This window comes from Oryx dammah, unplaced genomic scaffold (assembly GCF_014754425.2).
Source record: "Oryx dammah isolate SB20612 unplaced genomic scaffold, SCBI_Odam_1.1 HiC_scaffold_3, whole genome shotgun sequence".
NCBI classification, from domain to species: domain Eukaryota; kingdom Metazoa; phylum Chordata; class Mammalia; order Artiodactyla; family Bovidae; genus Oryx; species Oryx dammah.
Genome location: NW_024070187.1, coordinates 69,140,834 through 69,161,480, shown reverse-complemented (window position 1 = coordinate 69,161,480; position 20,647 = coordinate 69,140,834). Strand labels below are relative to the sequence as shown.

Below are 20,647 nucleotides of genomic sequence, written 5' to 3'. Positions count from 1 at the left end.
TCAATTCTTTGGCACTCAGCTTTCTTCACAGTCCAACTCTCACATTCATACATGACTACCGGAAAAACCATAGCCTTGACTAGATGGACCTTTGTTGGCAAAGTAATGTCTCTGCTTTTGAATATGCTATCTAGGTTGGTCATAACTTTTTTTTCAAGGAGTAAGCGTCTTTTAATTTCACGGCTGCAGTCACTGTCTGCAGTGATTTTGGAGCCCACAAAAATAAAGTCTGACACTGTTTCCACTATTTCCCCATCTGTTTCCCATGAAGTGATAGGACCAGATGCCATGATCTTCGTTTTCTGAATGTTGAGCTTTAAGCCAACTTTTTCACTCTCCTCTTTCACTTTCATCAAGAGGCTTTTTAGTTCCTCTTCACTTTCTGCCATAAGGGTGGTGTCATCTGCATATCTGAGGTTATTGATATTTCTCCCGGCACTCTTGATTTCAGCTTGTGTTTCTTCCAGCCCACTGTTTCTCATGATGTACTCTGCATATAAGCTAAATAAACAGGGTGACAATATACAGCCTTGATGTACTCCTTTTCCTATTTGGAACCAGTCTGTTGTTCCATGTCCAGTTCTAACTGTTGCTTCCTGACCTGCATATAGGTTTCTCAAGAGGCAGGTCAGGTGGTCTAGTATTCCCATCTCTTTCAGAATTTCCACAGTTTATTGTGATCCACACAGTCAAAGGCTTTGGCATCGTCAAGAAAGCAGAAATAGATGTTTTTCTGGAACTCTCTTGCTTTTTCCATGATCCAGCAGAAGTTGGCAATTTGATCTCTGGTTCCTCTGCCTTTTCTAAAACCAGCTTGAACATCTGGAATTTCAAGGTTCATGTATTGCTGAAGCCTGGCTTGGAGAATTTTGAGCATAACTATCATGTGAGATGAGTGCAACTGTGCAGTAGTTTGAGCATTCTTTGGCATTGCCTTTCTTTGGGATTGGAATGAAAACTGACCTTTTCCAGTCCCGTGGCCACTGCTGAGTTTTCCAAATTTGCTGGCATATTGAGTGCAGCACTCTCACAGCATCATCTTTCAGGATTTGAAATAGCTTAACTGGAATTCCATCAACTCCACTAGCTTTGTTCATGATGCTTTCTAAGGCCCACTTGACTTCACATTCCAGGATGTCTGGCTCTAGGTGAGTGATCACACCATCGTGATTATCTTGGTCGTGAAGATCTTTTCTGTATAGTTCTTCTGTGTATTCTTGCCACCTCTTCTTAATATCTTCTGCTTCTGTTAGGTCCACACCATTTCTGTCCTATATCTAGCCCATCTTTGCATGAAATGTTCCCTTGTTGTCTCTAATTTTCTTGATGTGGGATTAATAACCAAAAATAAATAAAGAACTCATACAACTCAACATCAAAAACACAGTTCAATTAAAAAATAGACACAGGCCCTGAATAGGGATCTTTTCAAATGCTTACAGATGGCCAAAAAGCACATGGAAAGATGATCCACATCACTAATCATCAGGAAACGCACATCAAAACCACGAGCTCTTGCCTCACGCCTGTCAGAGTGGCTATCATCAACAAGACAAAAAATAATAAGCGTGGCAAGGACATGGGAAAAAGAGAACCCTAGTACATTGTTGGTAGGAACGTAAATTAATGCAGCCACTATGGAAAACATTATGGAGGTTCCTCAAAAAATTAAAAATAGAACTATCATGTGTGTGCTAAGTCACTTCAGTTGTGTCTGACTCTGCAACCCTGTGGACTGTAGCCCCCCAGACTCCTCCGTCCATGGGATTCTCCAGGCAAGAACACTGGAGTGGGTTGCCATGCCCTCCTCCAGGGGATCTTCCCAACCCAGGGATCGAACCAAGTCTCTTATGTCTCCTGCATTGGCAGGTGGACTCTTTACCACTAGCGCCACCAGGGAAGCCCCCCATAACTACCATATAGTCCAGCAATTCCACTTCTGGGTATTTATCCAAAGAAAATGAAAACACTAATTCAGAAAGACATGCACCTCAATGTTCATAAGAGCATTACTTATGATAGTCATGACATGAAAGTAAGCTAAGTGCCCATCAACAGATGAACGGATAAAGAAGATACAGTACATATATACACACACAGTGAAACATGACTCAGCCATAAGAGTGAAATCTTGCCATATGCAGCAAAACAAATAGACCTGGAAGGTATTTTGCTTAGTGAAATCAATCAGACAGAGACAAATACCATATATTTTCACTTGTATACAGAATCTAAAAAACAGAACAAATTAAACAGAAATAGACTCACCGATACAGGGAACAAACTGGAGGTTACCAGAGGGGAGAGGGGTGGAGGGAAGGACAAAGTAGCTGAAAAGGATTAGGAGGTATGAACTACCAGTTATAAAATAAATAAGTCACAGGGATACAATGTACAGCACAGGGAATATAGTCAATATTTATAGTAACTGCATATAGCATGTAATCTATAAAAATATTGAATCACTATGTTGTACCCCTGGCACGCATAAATATTGTAAGTCAACTACACTTGAGTAAATTTAAAAGAACAAAATTTTTTAAGAATCATCTGAGAAGCATTTTCAAAACTCACAGACCCCTTGGGGTTCTGCCACTGGCTCCCCCAAAACAGACCTACCAGACCACTGGGAGGGCCTCACGGGGGCAACGGCTCCTTCCCTTCGGGTGTCGGCGGAAGCTGGCATTGGGAGCTCCTACCTGTGTCTGTTCCTCTTGCCCAGGTCTTCCTCCTCAGGAACAGGGTCGATGTCGGGCAGAGGGATGATGTAGCCGCTATCTGCACTCAGCCTCTGCTCGTCAAGGCCACCCTCCCAGGCCTTCAGCTTGTCTTCTTCATTTTTGTAGGTGATGCCAATGTAGGCGTTGTCGGGGTCCACGCGCATGCGTGCCACAGCGGGATGGTCACTCTTCAGAAAGTCAAGGTGGATCTTTTCATAGCTCTGCAAACATTGATTTCACACAGTTACTCGAGGGTTATTGACAGAACTGCAAAAAAGAATGCAGACGCTCAGAACTTACTACTGTTTAACTGTCTGTGTTTCCAAACAACCTCACAGATGTGGGTTTTGGACCACTGAAGGAGAATCAGATGTCAACTGTCCCCAGAGATGTGGAACGTGAAGAAAGGGCCACCACTGGCAGAGATCTCCTGCTGGTAGGTCTTTAAATACCAAGAACCCATTCTGTAAGTCAGTAGCTACTACTGTGTCCGCATACACATTCCGTTCTCTGGAATTAGCATCGAGCCTTCTGGTCCCCATCAGATAGTCTCTCTGGGGCTTTGATGGGTTCCCATAAGAGGTGACTAGGGTTTCCCCTGGGAGCAACATACCTGAAACTTTCTTGATCCCTATACACTGGAGAAATCTAATTAAAAACCTAGGGACCACTGGTCTAAAAAGGCTCCACAAACAAGAGCTCCAGTCTGTTCCCATCAACGCATCTTCACCAACCAGAGTGTCTTTGACTTTCCTATGGTTAATCTCCTTCCTTCCTTCTGCCTTCCTGCTGCTTCACTCATGGCAATTGTAATGGGCAGTGAGATAATCAATAAACAAAAGTATTTAACTTCCAGTTCAGCTAACACTGCTCTTCCTTGAGAAGAAGGAAGAGAAGCAGTAAGTATGCAAAGTCTACATGGCAACTAATCTAAATCTAAGAAATTGTGCCTGGGTTTCCTTCTTAGCATCTCAGCAGAAAGTTGCTTCATTCATTACCATATCCGGCTTGGTTCCATGAAATTACATTTGTTCCTTTGAACAATGCTTCCTATTCCACAAAAAACCAGCTGGAACCACAGATAACAGCTGAGATTGTTCCTTCCAGTCAGCTGGCAAAAGCCAATTTTGCATGGATTTAAGTGCATTCAAATTAGCGATTTAATGGCTGTGGATGCCCTGAGACTTCTAACTGCACAGTAGCTTCAGATACTCAAACATCTGGAGAATAAAGTGCTTACAGGTGTTGCACACTTAGGATGAATGGCAGCTGTGCAGGAAGGGGAGGGTTTTCATTCATCACTGCTACCAAGGGCCTGGGGAGCGCTGCATGAAGCCCCAGCCACTGGATCACACAGTCTTTTTCCTCCTTTGAAAGTGTTCCATTAAAATAGTGTTGGACACTACTGCTCGCTCACATAACCAGCTGTTGTCTCCTCCCCTTGCCCATCCCTTGCCACCCACCCACCTTAAGAGGCCCAGACAAACCTTTTTATATTGTCCAGGCAGCAGATTCTCCACAATTTCACTCAGGTGGTAAAAGGAGGGTCTCTTCTCCGGCTCACTGTTCCAGCACTTCACCATGATCTCGTAGCTGGAGAAGTACAGGACTCAGAGCGGGCACAGAGAGGATGATCAGGGCACCCCACCCCCACAGACCCATCAGGCATGAACACAGGCCCGCAGGATGGGGAGAGGCTCACACTTCACTGGTGGCATGGTCAGGCTTTGCCATCCGGTATCCACTCTTGATCTTATTGTAGAATGTAGAATCCACCATCATGCCAGGGTAGGGTGTTCCACCTGAGAGGCCAAGAAGAAAACAACCAGGGTTGACAAGTATGTGGTACACTGTTGAAACACCTGGGGTGATACAGCACCTTTAGAAAACGTTTGGGGATCCCCACTTTGAAGTATCGGCTCTTCCAAGGAAATCAAGTGTTACCATCTGCTTGATTTCACAGCCCAGCCCAAATCTTAAATTTAACCAAAAGGGAAAGTCCAAACAAACATAAAGCGACACACCAAAGCCTTGCTTGCATCACACCACTTAATAGTCCACCCTCCAAAACAAACCACAAGGTTGAGCTACTTTAAGGAAATGTTGTAAGCAATTCAGGTCTATCTAGTGGAGCCAAAATGAACTGCTATTACTCAAAGGAATTCTATGCAAAATGTTTTTAAAAGTTAGCAGGAACTGAAAGAGAATGCCTACTTTCATCTTTGCTGTGATTAGAGACAAGCATTCATGTATTCATGGATTCATTTAACAACTCTTTAAGTTATTGCTTATGTATTTCATTTATAACCCTACTTCTAAATTAAATATAACCTATAATTCATTAAAAAAAAATCTAACCAAGACTTCTAGGTTGATCAAGTCCAGAACCCTAGCAAAAATTCTACACATCTAGAAAAAGCACGGAAGTGTTCTTCAATGTTTCTGAGTACTGGATCTATGAATACAAAGCAAAATAGAAAATTTAGAGAAATTCTGAATCACTGGGGCCAAAAAAGTCATTTTCATCAGAAATGTCCAAATAATTAAGGCAGAAGTCTTGGAATGTCTAGCTAATTCTCTGCTTTTAACAGAATATGAGACTCTCAGTTAAGCCACACACTGGGATGATCCACAGTGACATCCATGGAAGGATGAACCAAAAGAGAAAAAGGCAACAAGCAGGAAAAGTCCTTTCCTATCACATCAGGACAATAGTGGGTTCATGAAACAATTTCACACTTTACCGGCCAACACCAGGTCAGGTTTAATCTCCTTCTAAAACTACTCCAGGACTCCCTTCTCTTTTCCCTGGGCTTCTATTTCAACTTAAAATCAGGACCACATAGATTATCACTAAATGTGTAAGTTTTATCTCCCCAGCTGAACTGTCCAAGGTCAGGGTCATCAGTCATCCCCTTAGAAGGCCCGTAACTGGTAGCATGGGACATCTATGTTGTTCAGGACCTGGTGCCTGACTGACTGGGAGGTTTCTCCCCTCCAGAATGATGACCAGGAAGGGAGTCCTCATCCCCTTTCCTTCACTGCACTACTTTTCTGCATACCCATCACCAAGAGTGATGGGAGTCAGGGAGGGGACTCTCCCCTGGTGAACCCACTTAACCCAAAGTCCAAGGTGAAGAAGCGGCTGGTGAGTGGACATCATCAGGTGCCTCTCCAGTAGGAGAAAGTGCCTCTGATGTAGCCCAAAGGAGAGAGGGAGGCAAAGGCCAGGGGCAAGGGCTCAGCCTCCCAAGACCCCTTCTCAGACCGCTTGGACACACACTAGCCATCGTAAGTGCACAACGTGTTAATCAGCTACATTCCACTTGACTAACACCAGGTATTTTAACATTATTCACAACCCAACGCTTGAAAAACACAGCATCTTCCTTCCAGTGTTGTTCCAGAACAACCCAAACAAGCGGAGCTATTAGGCCCATACCAAGGGAAAAGATCTCCCAGAGCAGGATGCCATAGGACCAGACGTCACTCAGCGTGGTGTAGAGGTTATCAAAGATGCTCTCAGGAGCCATCCACTTCACGGGGAGAAAGGTCTGCAGGGAAGGGGAAGGACATTAAATCCAGCATGTGCAGCAATGATCTACAGCAGCAAAATAGAAAGGGCTTCTCTTGGAGCTAATAATACCTTGCGCCAGGAACTTCACTCTGCGTGAGCATCTGTACTCCCAGCACTAGAAAAGTGCCTGGTACCTTCTAGAGCACTGGGTGCTCTATGTACCTATCTTATGAATGATGGGTGCTCACTCTTTTCTCTTGTGCCCACCCAAGGAGTAACATCCAAAGATATTTAATCCTGGATTTTTATCCCGAAGGTATGAGCCTTAAATGGACCTGTCCTCTATTTTCAGGTGTTCATAGGAACAAAATTAAGAACAGACCCAGTGAACTGAGAGCCAATACATTTTTGAAATGTAAGAAACAATGGGAAGAAGGTTCAAATGTAGAACAGAATGACTATCTTTAAGGAAATTGTGCCTCTAAGACGTATTAACTCAAATGGCTTTAACATTTCAGGGTCACAGACACTATCTGAAAATTTGATAATCTCCAAGGGTGCGCTCCTTGGAAATGAATGCACAATTTACATATTAATAGCTAACACTTTGCTGCTTTGTAAGTGCCAGGCACTGTCCTCAGCATTTTACACAAATCCACTGATCTAATGCCCCACGGCAACTCAGAAGATAGGTACTGATAACACTTCCCCAATACAGTTAGGGAAACCAAGGTACAGAATGGCCAAGTCACTTGCCCCAACTCCCTACACTAGGAGGTGCTGAGCCGGTGCTCACACCAAGGCAGTCTGTCTGTAGAGCTTGTGGTTTGCCTACTGACCCCTGGAGCCCATTCATGAATGTCATGGACTCCATGTTAAAAGTCCGGGCTGTGAATGGCTAGAAGCAACATCTGCTTTCAGAGATTCAAGTAAGGGAGGGCAAGCATGCCAAATGAGGTAGGGGCACGTACACTGCCTTTGGACACATAGTTCGAGTCATGCATGATGTCTCTGGCCAGGCCAAAGTCACAGATCTTCACGATTTTCCCTTGCGCCAGGAGGACGTTGCGAGCCGCCAGGTCCCGATGGACACACTGCCCAGAAAGGGAAGAAGGGATGGGGGTCAATCCACCTGCCACCGGATAGCACACCCCCTGCAAGACTGGCCACTTAACAGGGACACTTGGAGGTGCCTGGACACCTCAGGAAGACTGTCCTGGCCCACAGAGCTCACCTCGCCCAGGCTTTCAACCCAGTGCCTCCCAAGAGGGAGAAAGCTCTGGAGAAAAGTGGACACCTGATCCTGCTGGAGGGCCCACTCACCTTCCAGGAAGGGGTATCGAGAAACAAAGTAGCAACTGGCTCCTCCACAACTCTCCTTCCACACTCACATCCCCCAGAACAAGGCCTGGGTCTAAAGAGGTTTCTGATGTCTGAACACTTACATTTTTTGAAGCCAAAAACTCCATTCCTCGGGCAACTTGATAGGTAAAGCTCAACAAATCCAACAAAGTCAGGCCTTCTGAGTTATCATCTGAAAGGAGGTTTTTGACTTCTGAGTCTGCAGGAAAAAAATGAAATGTGTTGGCGCTAGTGGACAGCATGAAACATCAGCCACCGTGACACTCTCAAGGCTGGGCCACTCATTAGGCTGCAGAGGCTTGTCCAGAGAACATACCTATGATCATGTTCTCATGGTGTCTAGACCTCACAGGTGAGTATAAACTATGCAGAAATGTCCTCTTTAAAAAGAAATATGGACGTCCCTGGTGGCTCAGTGGTAAAGAATCCACCTGCCAATGCAGGAGACACAGGTTCCATCTCTGGTCCAGAAAGATTCCACGTGCCTTGGAACAACTAAGCCCGTGAGCCCCAGCTACTGGGTTCTTGCTCTAGAGCCCTAGATCCACAGCCACTGAAGCTCATGTGCTCTACAGCCCCTGCTCCACAGCAAGAGAGAAGCCACCGCAGTGAGAAGCCCGAGCACCATGAAGAAGAGTAGCCCCACTCGCTGCAAGCTGAGAAAGCCAGTGCAGCCATAGGTTAACAATTTAATTTCAAAAGTAAATGAATAAAAAGAAATATACCCATAAATACATACACTTGGTTTAAATATTTATCTCCATAATGACTAGTCTCATAGGTTCTCACACATATTTTTGTTCTTGTTTGGCTCCCAAATTTTCCTTTAGCCAATCACCTCAGCCCCCTTTAAAACCCACACCCACCATACCCACACCCACCCACACCCACACATCTTCTATGATCAATGTACATGAAGCCTCTATGAAAAAGCAGCTTCTAGGAATTGCTTTTTTTTTTTTCTTTTTAAAGCCACCTTCATAGTTCTTGGCTTACTTTATGAATGAAATTAGCCACCAATCAGGCTAGAGTAGCAATCTTGACGCTCAGTGCCAAAGACTTTGCGTGTAGTTCCTTTCTCTGTAACTTGCCCACTTTCCCCAGTTGGTCCCGCCTGGAAGGGTCCCAGGGTTTTCGAGGAAGGAGGCAATCTAGGCCAGCAGCTCTCAGCACTTTTTGAAAAAGCTCAGGCAAGTACAGAGTAGCTGCAGCCATTCACATTTTTCCAGCCAGAAAGCAATGGTCTGCCTGCCAACTGGGCTCGGGCTGAGCATGAATCAGGTTCTCCTGACATCTGGAGCCAGGTCCGGCCTGGGAAGCAATGAAAACTATTTTTAACAATACAGGAGGGGAGCGGAAGTGTTGGTTCCGACAAGTCTCGTTGGCCAACCTTGTAAAAGGGCTTGGAAGTTTACCCAGTTGGCACTGAGAGGTGAATGGAACTTGGAGCTGTAGCAGTGGAAAATATTATTATGTACTACACTTTGCAAAACAAGCACATTCTTTTTTTTTTTTTTTTTAATGATTGTACCTTTCATTCAAGAACCTGAAAGCATCCAGAGTACATCAGTGATTTTCAAAACAATTTCCATGGCAGCATAACACCTTTTAGGCGGGACCTAGGGGAGGTCTCAGACCCAGTAATACAAAATTATGCAACAAAGCATGGTCAGATCTCTCCCGAAGCCTCCTCCCAGCTCCAAGCCTGTGATTAGACTAGAACCCTGCAGGGGCCTCCCCCCACCAGATGTGGGGTGGTCCATCTGGTATGGGCATCAGCTAGGCTCCCTGGAGTTTATAAATCAATCAACCCTGCCACATGCTCATCTGCTCTGAAAACAAACGGATCTTCCTTCAAACAACATTCAGTAGAAACACCCAACACCCTTGTCAGATAATATAACCTCAAACTGTCCACTTTACAGTTTCTATCACAAATTGGGCATTAGCAAAGCTAACAGCTAGGGCTATTAAACACAGATATCAGAGATTTATATAATAGAATTTTTAAAAAGAATATTAGAAATCAATAAAAGATTGCCAGATTTTAATGTTATCAAGTAAGGGCACCAAGAAAAAATAATTACCACCATACCTTCATTTAAAGCAAAAAAGGTATGTTAAACCAAAAAATGAATACTATTATGTCAGAATAAATAATTCTTCAAAATGATTACATTTTAAAATGTACAATTCAAGGATGCAATGTACAACATTATTAATATAATGAATCCGGCTACATTTTATATATGAAATTTAAGAGGCTAAATCCTAAAAGTTCTCATCACAAGGGAAAAAATTTTTCTTTTTCTTTTATTTTGTATCTATGTGAGAAAATGGATGTTCACTAAATTTATTGTGGTAATCATTCACGATGTTTGTAAGTCGAATCATTACACTGTACACCTCAAATGTATACAGCCCTATATGTCAATCATCTCTCAATAGCTCAATAAAGTCAGACAAAATAAAATTAATAAAATAAAATTACACTTAAAATCTGAAAAATTCATTATATTAGTTCTGTCTTTATGCTTTTCCTTTTTTCAATTCACAAGCCAGGACTTCCCCGGTATTACAGTGATTAAGAATCTGCCTGCAAATGCAGAGGACATAGGTCTAGGAAAATTCCACATGCCTCGGAGCAACTAAGCCCGGGTGACGCAACTACAGAACCCTGTGCATCTAGAGACTGCACTCTGTAACAGGAGAAGCCACCACAATGAGAAACCCACACACCACAGCAGAGTAGCCCTCGGTCGCCATAACTAGAGAAAGCCCACGCACAGCAATGAAGACCCAGCACAGCCAGACACAGATAAATAAATAAATAAAAAGAGTTTAAACAGTATGCATTCTAGTTAAAAAAATTACAGGCCAGACCTGCAAAAATGTGTCACAGACCCAGTTGTGCAGATCTGCAATTAGGGACCATGTGGCCTGACAGTCCTGCTTACCAGGCCTGCTCACCACCTTCTGAGTATTCTAAGTATCATATTAAACCACTGGGAGATCTCAGCACCCCAAGCACAAGCAAAGACACCTTTACCTAACATGGATTTCTTCTTATACGAGGCTGGGCGATCATACAGCGCTCTCTGGATGTCCGAGTATTTAGAAACCTCTTTTCTCTCCAGCATGGGGACGTACTGTGTAGTGTCAGCTTGCTTCATGTCCATGTAGTCACCATTGTTTTCAAAAGATAAGATAACATAACTGTAAAAACAGAAAAAGATTATCCAAGGTGACCCTCTGGAGTGATCACCCATAGCTCAGTAGATTAGGACCAGGTACCCACCATGTGCGAGACAGTGGTGGGCACAGGGGTGGCAGGGGAAGGTCATGATGGAGGTCATGTCCACCGGGGCATCCTTCACGTGGGTGGTCTAGTCGGGCAGATGAGCATTAATCAAGGATCACACAAACACACAGACCACCTCAGCTCAACTCTGTCTTTATTCTGTTTTTCAGTTCACAGGCCAGAAAGCTTCACCATGTGGCCAAGTGGCTTGGACAGACAATTCCTTCTACTCAATAAATTTAACACCAATTTGGTATCTATCAAGTAATTTAATATGAAGTGAATTCACATACATTTTGATCTTGCAGAATGTCATATCTACAGCGATCTTTGCAGTCACTTTAGATATCTATAGTGGTGATCATCACTTCATGGCCTGACTGGTATGCCCGGGTTCAGCAAGGACCAGTGTCTCAAACTTGTAAATCCTCAGACGGTTTCTCACAAGATATGAGCACTGAGGCTTCCCTGGCCAGAGATGCATCTGGAAGTCTGAAATGGACCACACAAAAAGAGCAACTGGCTCCCAGGATGATTTTGACTCTTCCTCTCATTCAAACCTATCAGCAAAGCTTTCCCCAACATGATATCCTGTCTCAAACACCTACAGACATGGGGTATCTCTCAGCACCATGTCACAGGGTGACGGAGCAGGGTAGCTGACTTCAAGTCTTGCTACCTCCTGGCCCTGACTCTGCAGACATGACCTCCATCAGGACATGGGTTGTCTCCATTGGTGAGGCTCGTAAGACATTTCATCCCTGGAGGAGGAAATGGCAACACACTCCAGTATCTTTGCCTGGAAAATCCCGAACAGAGGAGCCTGGTGGACTACAGTCCATGGGGTCCACAAGAGTCGGACACGGCTAAAGCGACTGAGCATGCCCGCATGCCTGAGACAGTGATTCACAGCAGCGTCTGTCTCTGCACGTACCTTCTTGTGCTTTCGTCAGCTGGGTTCAATCCAAAAATGTCCAGCTCTTTCTTTGGCTTCTCTGGATGGTGGCTCAGGAAGCTGTCCCTATTCTTATGCAAATAGTTGACCAAATCCCCATAGAAGCAGTACTCAGTGATGATGTAAATGGGGCCTGTGGGGTCCAAAACCAGTTGGAGATGAGCATGAAGAACAGAGAAGCTATGAACTTACTGTATCTAGAGTGGTAAAAGACACTGCTCAAGAACAGGGTGCTTCCCTCAGTGGAACTCAGTCCACAACCCCACTCAACAGACTGACATTTGCTGGCATGTCTGGAGATACAGCGTGGGGGATTAAAAAGCCTGGACCGTCTTTGCAATGGTAGGTGTTCTAGGAAAATCCTCACTCTCAGGTGAGCAAGCCTACCTGACTTGGTGCAGGCGCCCAGCAAGTTCACGATGTTTAAATGCGGCCCCAGGTGGGTCATTATCTTCAGTTCAGACATGAGAGCTTGTTTTTCACTGGATCTGGCTGTGGCTGTTGAAGAAATAAATCATACATCAGTTCAACTGAATTATTTATTTCCCAGAAAAAGCCAAAAGCATGGCTAACCCTACAACTAGCTATCATTTTATTTACCAACAGTCTCAAAGGGAAACGCTAGTAACTCAGTCTACACATTAATAACTTATCCCAAGTCTGCAGGGTAAAAAGAAGCTACTAAAAATAACTCTTGATTTTCCAACATATAAGTGACAAGAATGCTCTAAATAAACCTCACTGACAAGAGTCTAAATACGCAAAAAACCTCGAGTTGAAAGAACTACGATCTAGTCCTAAATTTGACATTTACTGGCTGTGTGACTTTTGAGTTTAATATCTCCACGTTCAAGAAATCTCCAGAAAAGGAGCACTCACGTTTTAGCATCTTCACCGCTACTTTCATGACAGGTTGAGACCGACTTAATCCATAAGCAGTTCCTTCAACCACTTTCCCAAACGCACCAGACCCCAGGATCCGACCTGTGGGCAACCAGAACCATCAACACACACAGAATCAGGCATCTCATCCGATTCATATACCACGGCCAGCGATCATGGGTGCACAGCTGGGTGGTGTTTTTCCCATATGGAGAAAGCATAATAACTCCTCCAAGTCATCATGTCAAAACCAGAATTGAGCCCACAGGGAAGGAAATTAGTATAATTGCTTTTGTCACATAACATTTGCAAAGGAAAGGAAAAACACAGACGGGAAGAAAGGAGATGCAGCCCTCCCTAGTGTGAGCACTCATCTACCGGCTCGAGAGCTGAGCCAAAGCCTGGGCTCGATGGCACGTGTTCTCTATGGCTCTGGCCCAAGCCTCCTGGCTCTCTACCCTTCTGTTTTCCCCATGTAAACAGGGGCATCTTTTGCATCAAAAAGCCTTTCTCCACTGGAAGTGAAAGTGAAAGTGAAAGTGAACGTGAAGTTGCTCAGTCTTGTCTGACCCTTTGTGGCCCCATGGACTACAGCCTACCAGGCTCCTCTGTCCACGGGATTTTCCAGGCAAGGGTACTGGAGTGGGTTTCCATTGCCTTCTCCAGGGGATTTTCCCGACCCAGGAATCGAACCCAGGTCTCCCACATTGCAGGCAGATGCTTTACCATCTGAGCCACCAGGGAAGCTTCTCCACTGGAAATACTTCGCTATTCAGGACATTATTGATTCCAAGCAGTGATAAAGCAAACTTCAGGCTGGCCCTCTTCTTATCTGTCTGTTAGGAAGACCAGGAAGAGAGAAAGCTAAACATGCCCAGGAGCACAACACGTTGCCACGTGTTGGGAGCTAACAAAAGGAAATGGAGGCTCTCGTGCCCACTATTTTTTTTTTAACTTTTTATTTTGTATTGGGGTATAGCCAATTAATAATGTTGTGAAAGTTTCAGGAGAACAGAGAAGGGACTGACTCGGGCATACCTATACATGTATCCGTTTTCCCCCAAACTCCCCTCCCATCCAGGCTGCCACATAACATTGAGCAGAGCTTCCTGTGCTCTACAGTAGGTCCTCGTTGGTTATCCATTTTAAAATATCAGTGTGCACATGTCCATCCCAAACTCCCTAAGTATTCCTTCCCATGTTGTGTCCACTCTTCTGCAGTCGAAAACAGACGTTTCCGTCAAACCAGGGGAAGACCTGGCTCCTAACGGGCGCTGAGAGCCCGTAGTGCCGCTGACTGCACGTCTGCCTGCAAAGGTACCACTTCCCCAGCAGCTCGACAATACACAGAAGCAGAGAGACACAGGAACACCTCTTAGCAACGAATGTTGCCCCTTTTTCTCTGTATTTTATTACTTTTTAATTTCCCTAAGCTCCTCACCTTTTGTAAAACAAGGGAGAAAATATAATAAAGCAAGCTTAGTTCTCAGACATAGGTATTTGAATGAGAGAGGCTAGGGTGTCTTGTTTGATCTCAGTTTAAGTAACTTTCTAGGAAGACGTAATTTGGCTGCTTTCTGGAATGAGACAAGTAGATAATTTAAAAATGCCTTCGGCGTCCTCCAAAGTACTGTTAGAATATTCATGATGACACAACCTCAGGCTCTCACCTTCATCTGTCTTTGTCCTGTTTTCATTCATTTAGAATGTAATTAAAAAAAAAAAATCTCTTGACTAAAGTTTCCTGTACTTGGTCTCAACCCACGACTGAAATATTTGAAAAGTTTTGCTTTAAAATGTAAAAACTTGTACTTTTCCATTCTATTTTATTTTTTTTTTAATTTTTACTTTACAATTCTGTATTGGTTTTGGCATAGATTGACATGAATCCACCACAGGTGTACATGCGTTCCCAAACATGAACCCCCCTCCCACCCCCCTCCCTACAACATCTCTCTGGGTCATCCCCACGCGTCAGCCCCAAGCGTGTCATATCCTGCATCAGACATAGACTGGCATTTCGATTCTTACATGATATTATACATGTTTCAATACCATTCTCCCAAATCATCACACCCTCTCCCTCTCCCTCTGAGTCCAAAAGAAGTATCTACTACATCCTCAGAAGGTACTGGGTCAAAACATATTTTTGGCTTGTCTTCATCTGTTTCTTTTTCATCACAGAAATTCATCTCATTTTCAATGGGTATCATTTCCAAAACAAAGCCATTCTGATGGATGTCTCCCTATAGTCGCTTCTTCCTTTGTAAAATTTTCTTAACCTGTAATTTGCTATGGAAAGAAGTTTTTAAAAAAAATCATCACAGTGATCCGACTGACTCACTTTCAAAGGCAGAAAAATATTTCCAAAAAAGCCAATTTCTAACGCCTCACTCTTACTAAGCACAGGTTCAGATCCTTTCTTCCGCCACAGGCCTGTAAAGAGTAAAGTTGTGGACGAAGCAAAAGGAATCCTGGGAGATCACTCAGCAGGGCAGGAGCTTACCAAGCACGAGTCCATCTCTTGGAAACTCCCATCTCGAGTCATAAGGCAGCTGCATTGGGTCCACATAAATGTATTCATGTCCATCAGGGCTGATTGATTCAATGACCCTCCAACGGATTTCATACCTTGGTTTCTATAAATGATGAGGACAGGTAACTGGTGAATTACCAATGTCCGAAGATACCAAAGCTTAACCACAGCAGCAAAGTGACTGATACGGAAGGATTCAACAACATTCACTCATCATCTAGTTACTGAGCTCCTTCTCTGTGCCAAGCACTGAGCTAGGTTGCTCTTCTTGTTTGTATCAGTAAGGATTTTTAGTTCTTTAAAAAAGTATCTACCTGTTTCCAAATGACGACCAGGACAATGAGTGAGATGATTACAATCACCAACAACACCAGGACTGCAGCTGCCACAGTGAGCTCAGAGCGCAGAGCTAGAGGACAAGAGATGGGGCACAGTGGAGAATTCGCACAAATTCGCAGGAGGGCAGGAAGGCAGGGTGGCCATTTCTGGGCTGGAAATCTCTCTCTACTGGTGGAGAAGCGTAAGGGCTGCCTGGCTCACTTGGGGAAGGGACAAGATCGTCTCTCAATTATCTACATGCATGAAACTACTCCAACTCTTCCCTTGGACGGGCAAGGGACAAAATTCGGTTGGGAACACAATTCCTTCACTGGAACTGGAATATAAAGACTGATAAATGAGGCTGAGCGATGCCATTAGTTCAGGAACAAGTGCAGTGTGTTTTGAAAGGTTACTGTATACTTATATTGCTTTTGGCTTCACTAATTTTTTTCTTTCTTAAGAAGTCAACCTGTCTCAACTGTTACAAGGAGCAACAAGGCAGAAAATCCTCCTTTCCCATCCTCCAACAGCACGCCAGACCAAAGAGACTAGCTCTAGCTATACGCTTATAGACAAACAAAATACCAAGGGGCCTCAGAAAGATGCAGTTTGAGATCTGAAACCAAAAGACAAGGCTCCTACACAGATGCCCAGAGAAGGCCCTTTAAGAGCATCTGGACCTTGAGTCCTATAGGATCCCATCTAGGATTCAAAGTCCCACTGAAGGAAAGAAGGGCTTAGCTGAAGACTTAGTTGTCCTGACCCATGAGCTACTCACTGGGAGCCACCAGCTTCAGCTCTCGGCTTTCCACCCCGAGGAGGTTCTTGGCCAAACACCGGACAGCAGTGGTCTCCTCCACTTTGGCAAACGTCACCCGGCCTTCCACTGTGCTCCTGTCTCGGGGGTGGACCTCTGTGATGATGTTTGAAACGTTGTTGGCCAAAACTGTCCACGAAGTTTCATTGTTACATCTGGAGAGAGTACAAGGCATAGATGTAGAGCCCACCGTGGAGAGTCATGGGGGTGGAGCAGTGAGAATCATTTAAGACGGCAAGCAGTGCTGCCCTGTCTGCATTTGCAAGGCTACAGATGGCTATTTTAGGTGCAGATTAACCTTAAAACGTGTTCTCCTTGAGAGAATAACCTACATGTGGGTAATTAAAAGTTAACTGTTGGGATTTGCCTGTGGGTCCAGTAGCTAAGCCTCTGAGTTCCCAATGCAGGAGGCCTGGGTTTGATCCCTGGTTAAGGACCTAGATCCCACATGCCCCAGCTGAGAGCTGGCATCTAAAGATCCTGCGTGCCGCATGCACATGACCCAGCACAGCCAAATAAATTTTTAAAAAGTTTTAAGTTAACTGTTTATGAAGGCAACGCAGAGATAAACAAGTTCAATCCAACAGAAATACCCGTCACAAGCCTTGAACCCCTGAGCAAACTGGACTTCAAGAATGTTTTAAGTATCCCAACGTCCCACCCCTCCAAAAAAGGCCTGGTGCCCTCCCTTTTCTCCACCCACGCCGTGGGGACCCCCTCAGGTATAACTAGGATTGGACCTAGAATCCAGCCTCAAGTCTAGATCCAGGTCCAGTGCCTTTTGGCCTGGGATGCTGGGGGGAGGAGTCTCAGCCTCCAAGAAAAGCTCAGAGGCTTTGGAGCACAGCAGGCACCCCGGGAAGGAGTGCGAGCACACTGCACTCTGGAGCTGCCCACTGGAGAAAGTTGAGGAATGAGTAGTGAAGGAGGAACTGGTGAGTTACCTCCCACCACACAGCAGGTAGAGAGAAGCCCCCGGGGCAGCATCTTCATGCACGTTCACACTCCAAATAAAGTTCATCAAAGACAAAATGTGAGATGAAAATGTGGGCCAGGGTAGGAAAGATCCTCTTAGAGCAGGTCTTTAAATTCATGCTCTTTTCAGATTAGAGACCCTTTGAGAATATGCTGAAGGCTGTAGACCTTCTTCTTACAGCTATTCATGAACACAAAAGCACGTGCATATACCTACACACACCCACAAGGTCCATGTTTAGAACCCTGTCTAGTAGTTTGTGAGACCTAGGCCAAATAAGAATCACAAATTCCAGAAACAGAGCCAGCCAAAGAAATAAAATGCCTGTGAGGGTCTTTGTGCTAAGGCAGAAACATCCTGACCACAAAAGAGAAAGGAATGTGTTCCGTACTTCTTAATATCCTTGCAAACCATCCACTCGATATCAGGAAGAGGGGTCCCTTTGGCTGTGCATCTCACAGTCTGGCCCCCATTAGAGCCGTGGTGGTCGTCAACCAAGTCCAGTATGGAGGACGGAACTGCAGGAGGTGAAAAGAAATCAGAACTGCATGGCTGGCATACCAGAACTTTGGGGAACTACCAAGTGGAATATGAGTTCAAAACTTGTCCACATAACATTTGAACCTATAAATCAACCAACCGCCCAGCAGGGAGCTGAGACCAGTCACGTGCATAGTAACACTCCAGTTTGCACAGATCCAACTGGTTAAGAGCATGCTTAAGGCATTTGTGCCCTGTGGTGTTTTAAATCTGGTGTAAAGAAAGCAAAAAGCCCCTGTGTTGATTTGACTTGAAAGACAAAGAGGCTCTTAGAATTACATTATAGCTTGGAAATCAGCCATTTAGATGGTAGGGCCTAAAGCAGCATTTATCAAAGTGCCATATTATTACATTTTAAAGATTCTTTTTTGTAACCAGTGATCAAATGTTAGAAATATGCTAATACTTGTATCACAGATTGACTGTGAGGGTCAAATGAGCCTACCTAAGACAGTACATGGCCCATGGTAGGTACTCAGTGAATAGGCGCTTAACTGGAATATAAAGAGACTTGGGCACTCCGTCCTGGGAGGGGCGTCTATAGAGGTCTATAAAGAAAGCCAGGCACAAAAAGCCAAAACAATCTGGAACAACCTAATGGGCCAAAATATATCATTTCACTCTTTCCAGAACTGGAGGTACCTAATTGAGAAATAGGTGGTAAGGAAGTGACTGAAGCCTAGGAATTCCAAGTCAGACAGTTCCACACTAGCCTGGAACCTTCCAGAATTATGTAAATTCATAAGTCCAACAGAGCTACACCTGACACCCACACCCCCTGCTTCTCCCTGAAAGGGTTGCTTTTCCCTCCATGACCTGTGGGGACAGGGCTAGGCTCTCCTCGGGAGACTCAGTCACCCACCCACCAAGCTGGAGTTATCTTTATCTGGCTCTTACAAACCTTGAGTCAAGAGTTCAAAAGTATAGCTCTTCACATCATCTTCATTTTGAACTACAATAGTATAATGGCCACTGTCTTCTTCCTTTGCTCGGATCAGCTTTAATTTGCTTCGATAACTTAAAAGAAAAGGACTGTGTTTCAGCAAGGAGTAGCCCAATAAATTCCAATCGTTAAGCAATTACCATTTTCAGTTCAAATGTTGTTAAAAAATATCTTGTCCATATGATCACTTTCCTGGGATTTTCCTTATACTGTCTATGCACTGAAGGTCTGAGCTGTAGACATTTCATTCTTAAACAGAAGACCAGAGATGAGCAATGGCTTATGTGGCTACAAGAGCAGTCAGCTCTGCTAAGGCCTGACTTCTAAATGGGAAAGAACAAATCCTACCAGCTTTCCTTTCATTTGAATCCTGGATTTTTATGTTTAAGAAAAAAATACTTGCCAACACTGTTAAACAATTATACTCCAATACAAAATAAAAATAAATACTTGATTCCTCTTAACATCCATCTAATACTGGAACAACCTTGGAAGAAATAAGAAGACACTGTCTCTGTATTAACACAGAGAGGTCACTAAACTCCTGCTTGCTTGTATCTGCTTAAAAAACTCTGGAAGTTTTCATAAGAAACCTTCCTAACAAAACTAATAAAAGTACTTCTTGTGGGTGGGGAGGCAGGGGTACCAATGCATACGAAGACAGGAGAGGAGTGAGGCTTCTTACAATGCACTGTCTTTAGGTGTGAATGTTTTTAAAGTGCAAGATGCATCTTAAAAAGAAAAAAATAGAGAAACATATGCTTTCATACCTCATTAAAGAGAAGTTTCTCCAAAAGATTGCTTACATGTATAATAAATGACATTTCGTCGTGTGTGTGTGTGTGCATCAGTAAAGTATTTGCCCATCTGACTGTCCTTTACAGCAGTGTGGAAGAGCAAGCGGAGTGAGAGGAAGAGCACTGATCAGGGAAGGAGACCTGGGGCATTACTGAAACTCTCCAAGCCTCAGGTCCCTTATGGGTACACCATGGGATAACTGTATGCAAGGCGTAGTGTCATTTTGAGAATTAATTACGTGAAATAATCTATATGAAAGCACTTCAGAGGCTCCAAAATAGCCTGCAAACGTTGAGTCTTCTAGCCAAGACGCCGGACGCTGGGAGATGTGATGAGCATACCGGGCTGGCCTTCCCTCTGCCGTACCAAACTGAACACCTCTGGAATGGATTTCTTTAGAGCCCCCTGAGCACCCCTGGCTGCCAGTGACCAGACAGTCTGCCGTCATTCACTTCTGACACTTGTCCAGCCAAGGAAGCTGTGAATCCACGAGTCTTAGGGAAAACAGCCCCCCCTCTACCGTGTGCATCGTTACGTTCCCTGACCTGTCATGGGGACCAGAAAAAGATGTGCTGGAGGAAATCAAAAAACACCTTAAGAGACAGCTCTCCTGGACTGCTCTGTGGACAACCACCATCGCTACTGATGGTAGCTTGCAGACAACCCTGGGTGTCTCAAGTGTTGGCTACGCTGGGATCACCCTATTTCTCTCCGACCTCACAGCCTAGTAGAAAGTTAGACACTGTCCACTTTGTGTTCCTACATTTTGTGTCTTTAGAAAGCCTTCCAGATTCAGTATCCCACTTCTATCTCTATCACTATTCCAGAGGTAGTCACATTCCATTTTCCCAGATGTTGCTTCTCAGTTACACATGGAATTCAGTTCAGAAAGAAGGAAGCAAATCCTGAAATTAAGTGAACTAATGGCAGAGGTTCTATCTTCTCCTCTTTCCTGAAAGCTTGAAATAGAGGATTTTGT

At 44.3% G+C, this 20,647-nt stretch overlaps 1 protein-coding gene across 3 annotated transcripts in view; it reads right to left on the bottom strand.

The window, feature by feature from the left end:
• Positions 1–20,647, bottom strand: part of PDGFRA (platelet derived growth factor receptor alpha) — a 50,706-nt gene that overhangs the window by 8,914 nt on the left and 21,145 nt on the right. For all 3 annotated transcript variants that reach the window (XM_040238193.1, XM_040238192.1, XM_040238194.1), the window contains exons 8-22: positions 18,829–18,944; positions 17,779–17,905; positions 16,373–16,566; positions 15,588–15,682; positions 15,244–15,376; positions 12,735–12,839; positions 12,243–12,353; positions 11,835–11,988; positions 10,649–10,815; positions 7,683–7,798; positions 7,209–7,331; positions 6,163–6,274; positions 4,423–4,522; positions 4,208–4,313; positions 2,700–2,941 (exon numbers count right to left, since the gene is read on the bottom strand). In XM_040238193.1, the coding sequence (XP_040094127.1) occupies positions 2,700–2,941; positions 4,208–4,313; positions 4,423–4,522; positions 6,163–6,274; positions 7,209–7,331; positions 7,683–7,798; positions 10,649–10,815; positions 11,835–11,988; positions 12,243–12,353; positions 12,735–12,839; positions 15,244–15,376; positions 15,588–15,682; positions 16,373–16,566; positions 17,779–17,905; positions 18,829–18,944 (2,001 nt within the window). The remainder of the gene's footprint in view (positions 1–2,699; positions 2,942–4,207; positions 4,314–4,422; positions 4,523–6,162; positions 6,275–7,208; positions 7,332–7,682; positions 7,799–10,648; positions 10,816–11,834; positions 11,989–12,242; positions 12,354–12,734; positions 12,840–15,243; positions 15,377–15,587; positions 15,683–16,372; positions 16,567–17,778; positions 17,906–18,828; positions 18,945–20,647) is intronic.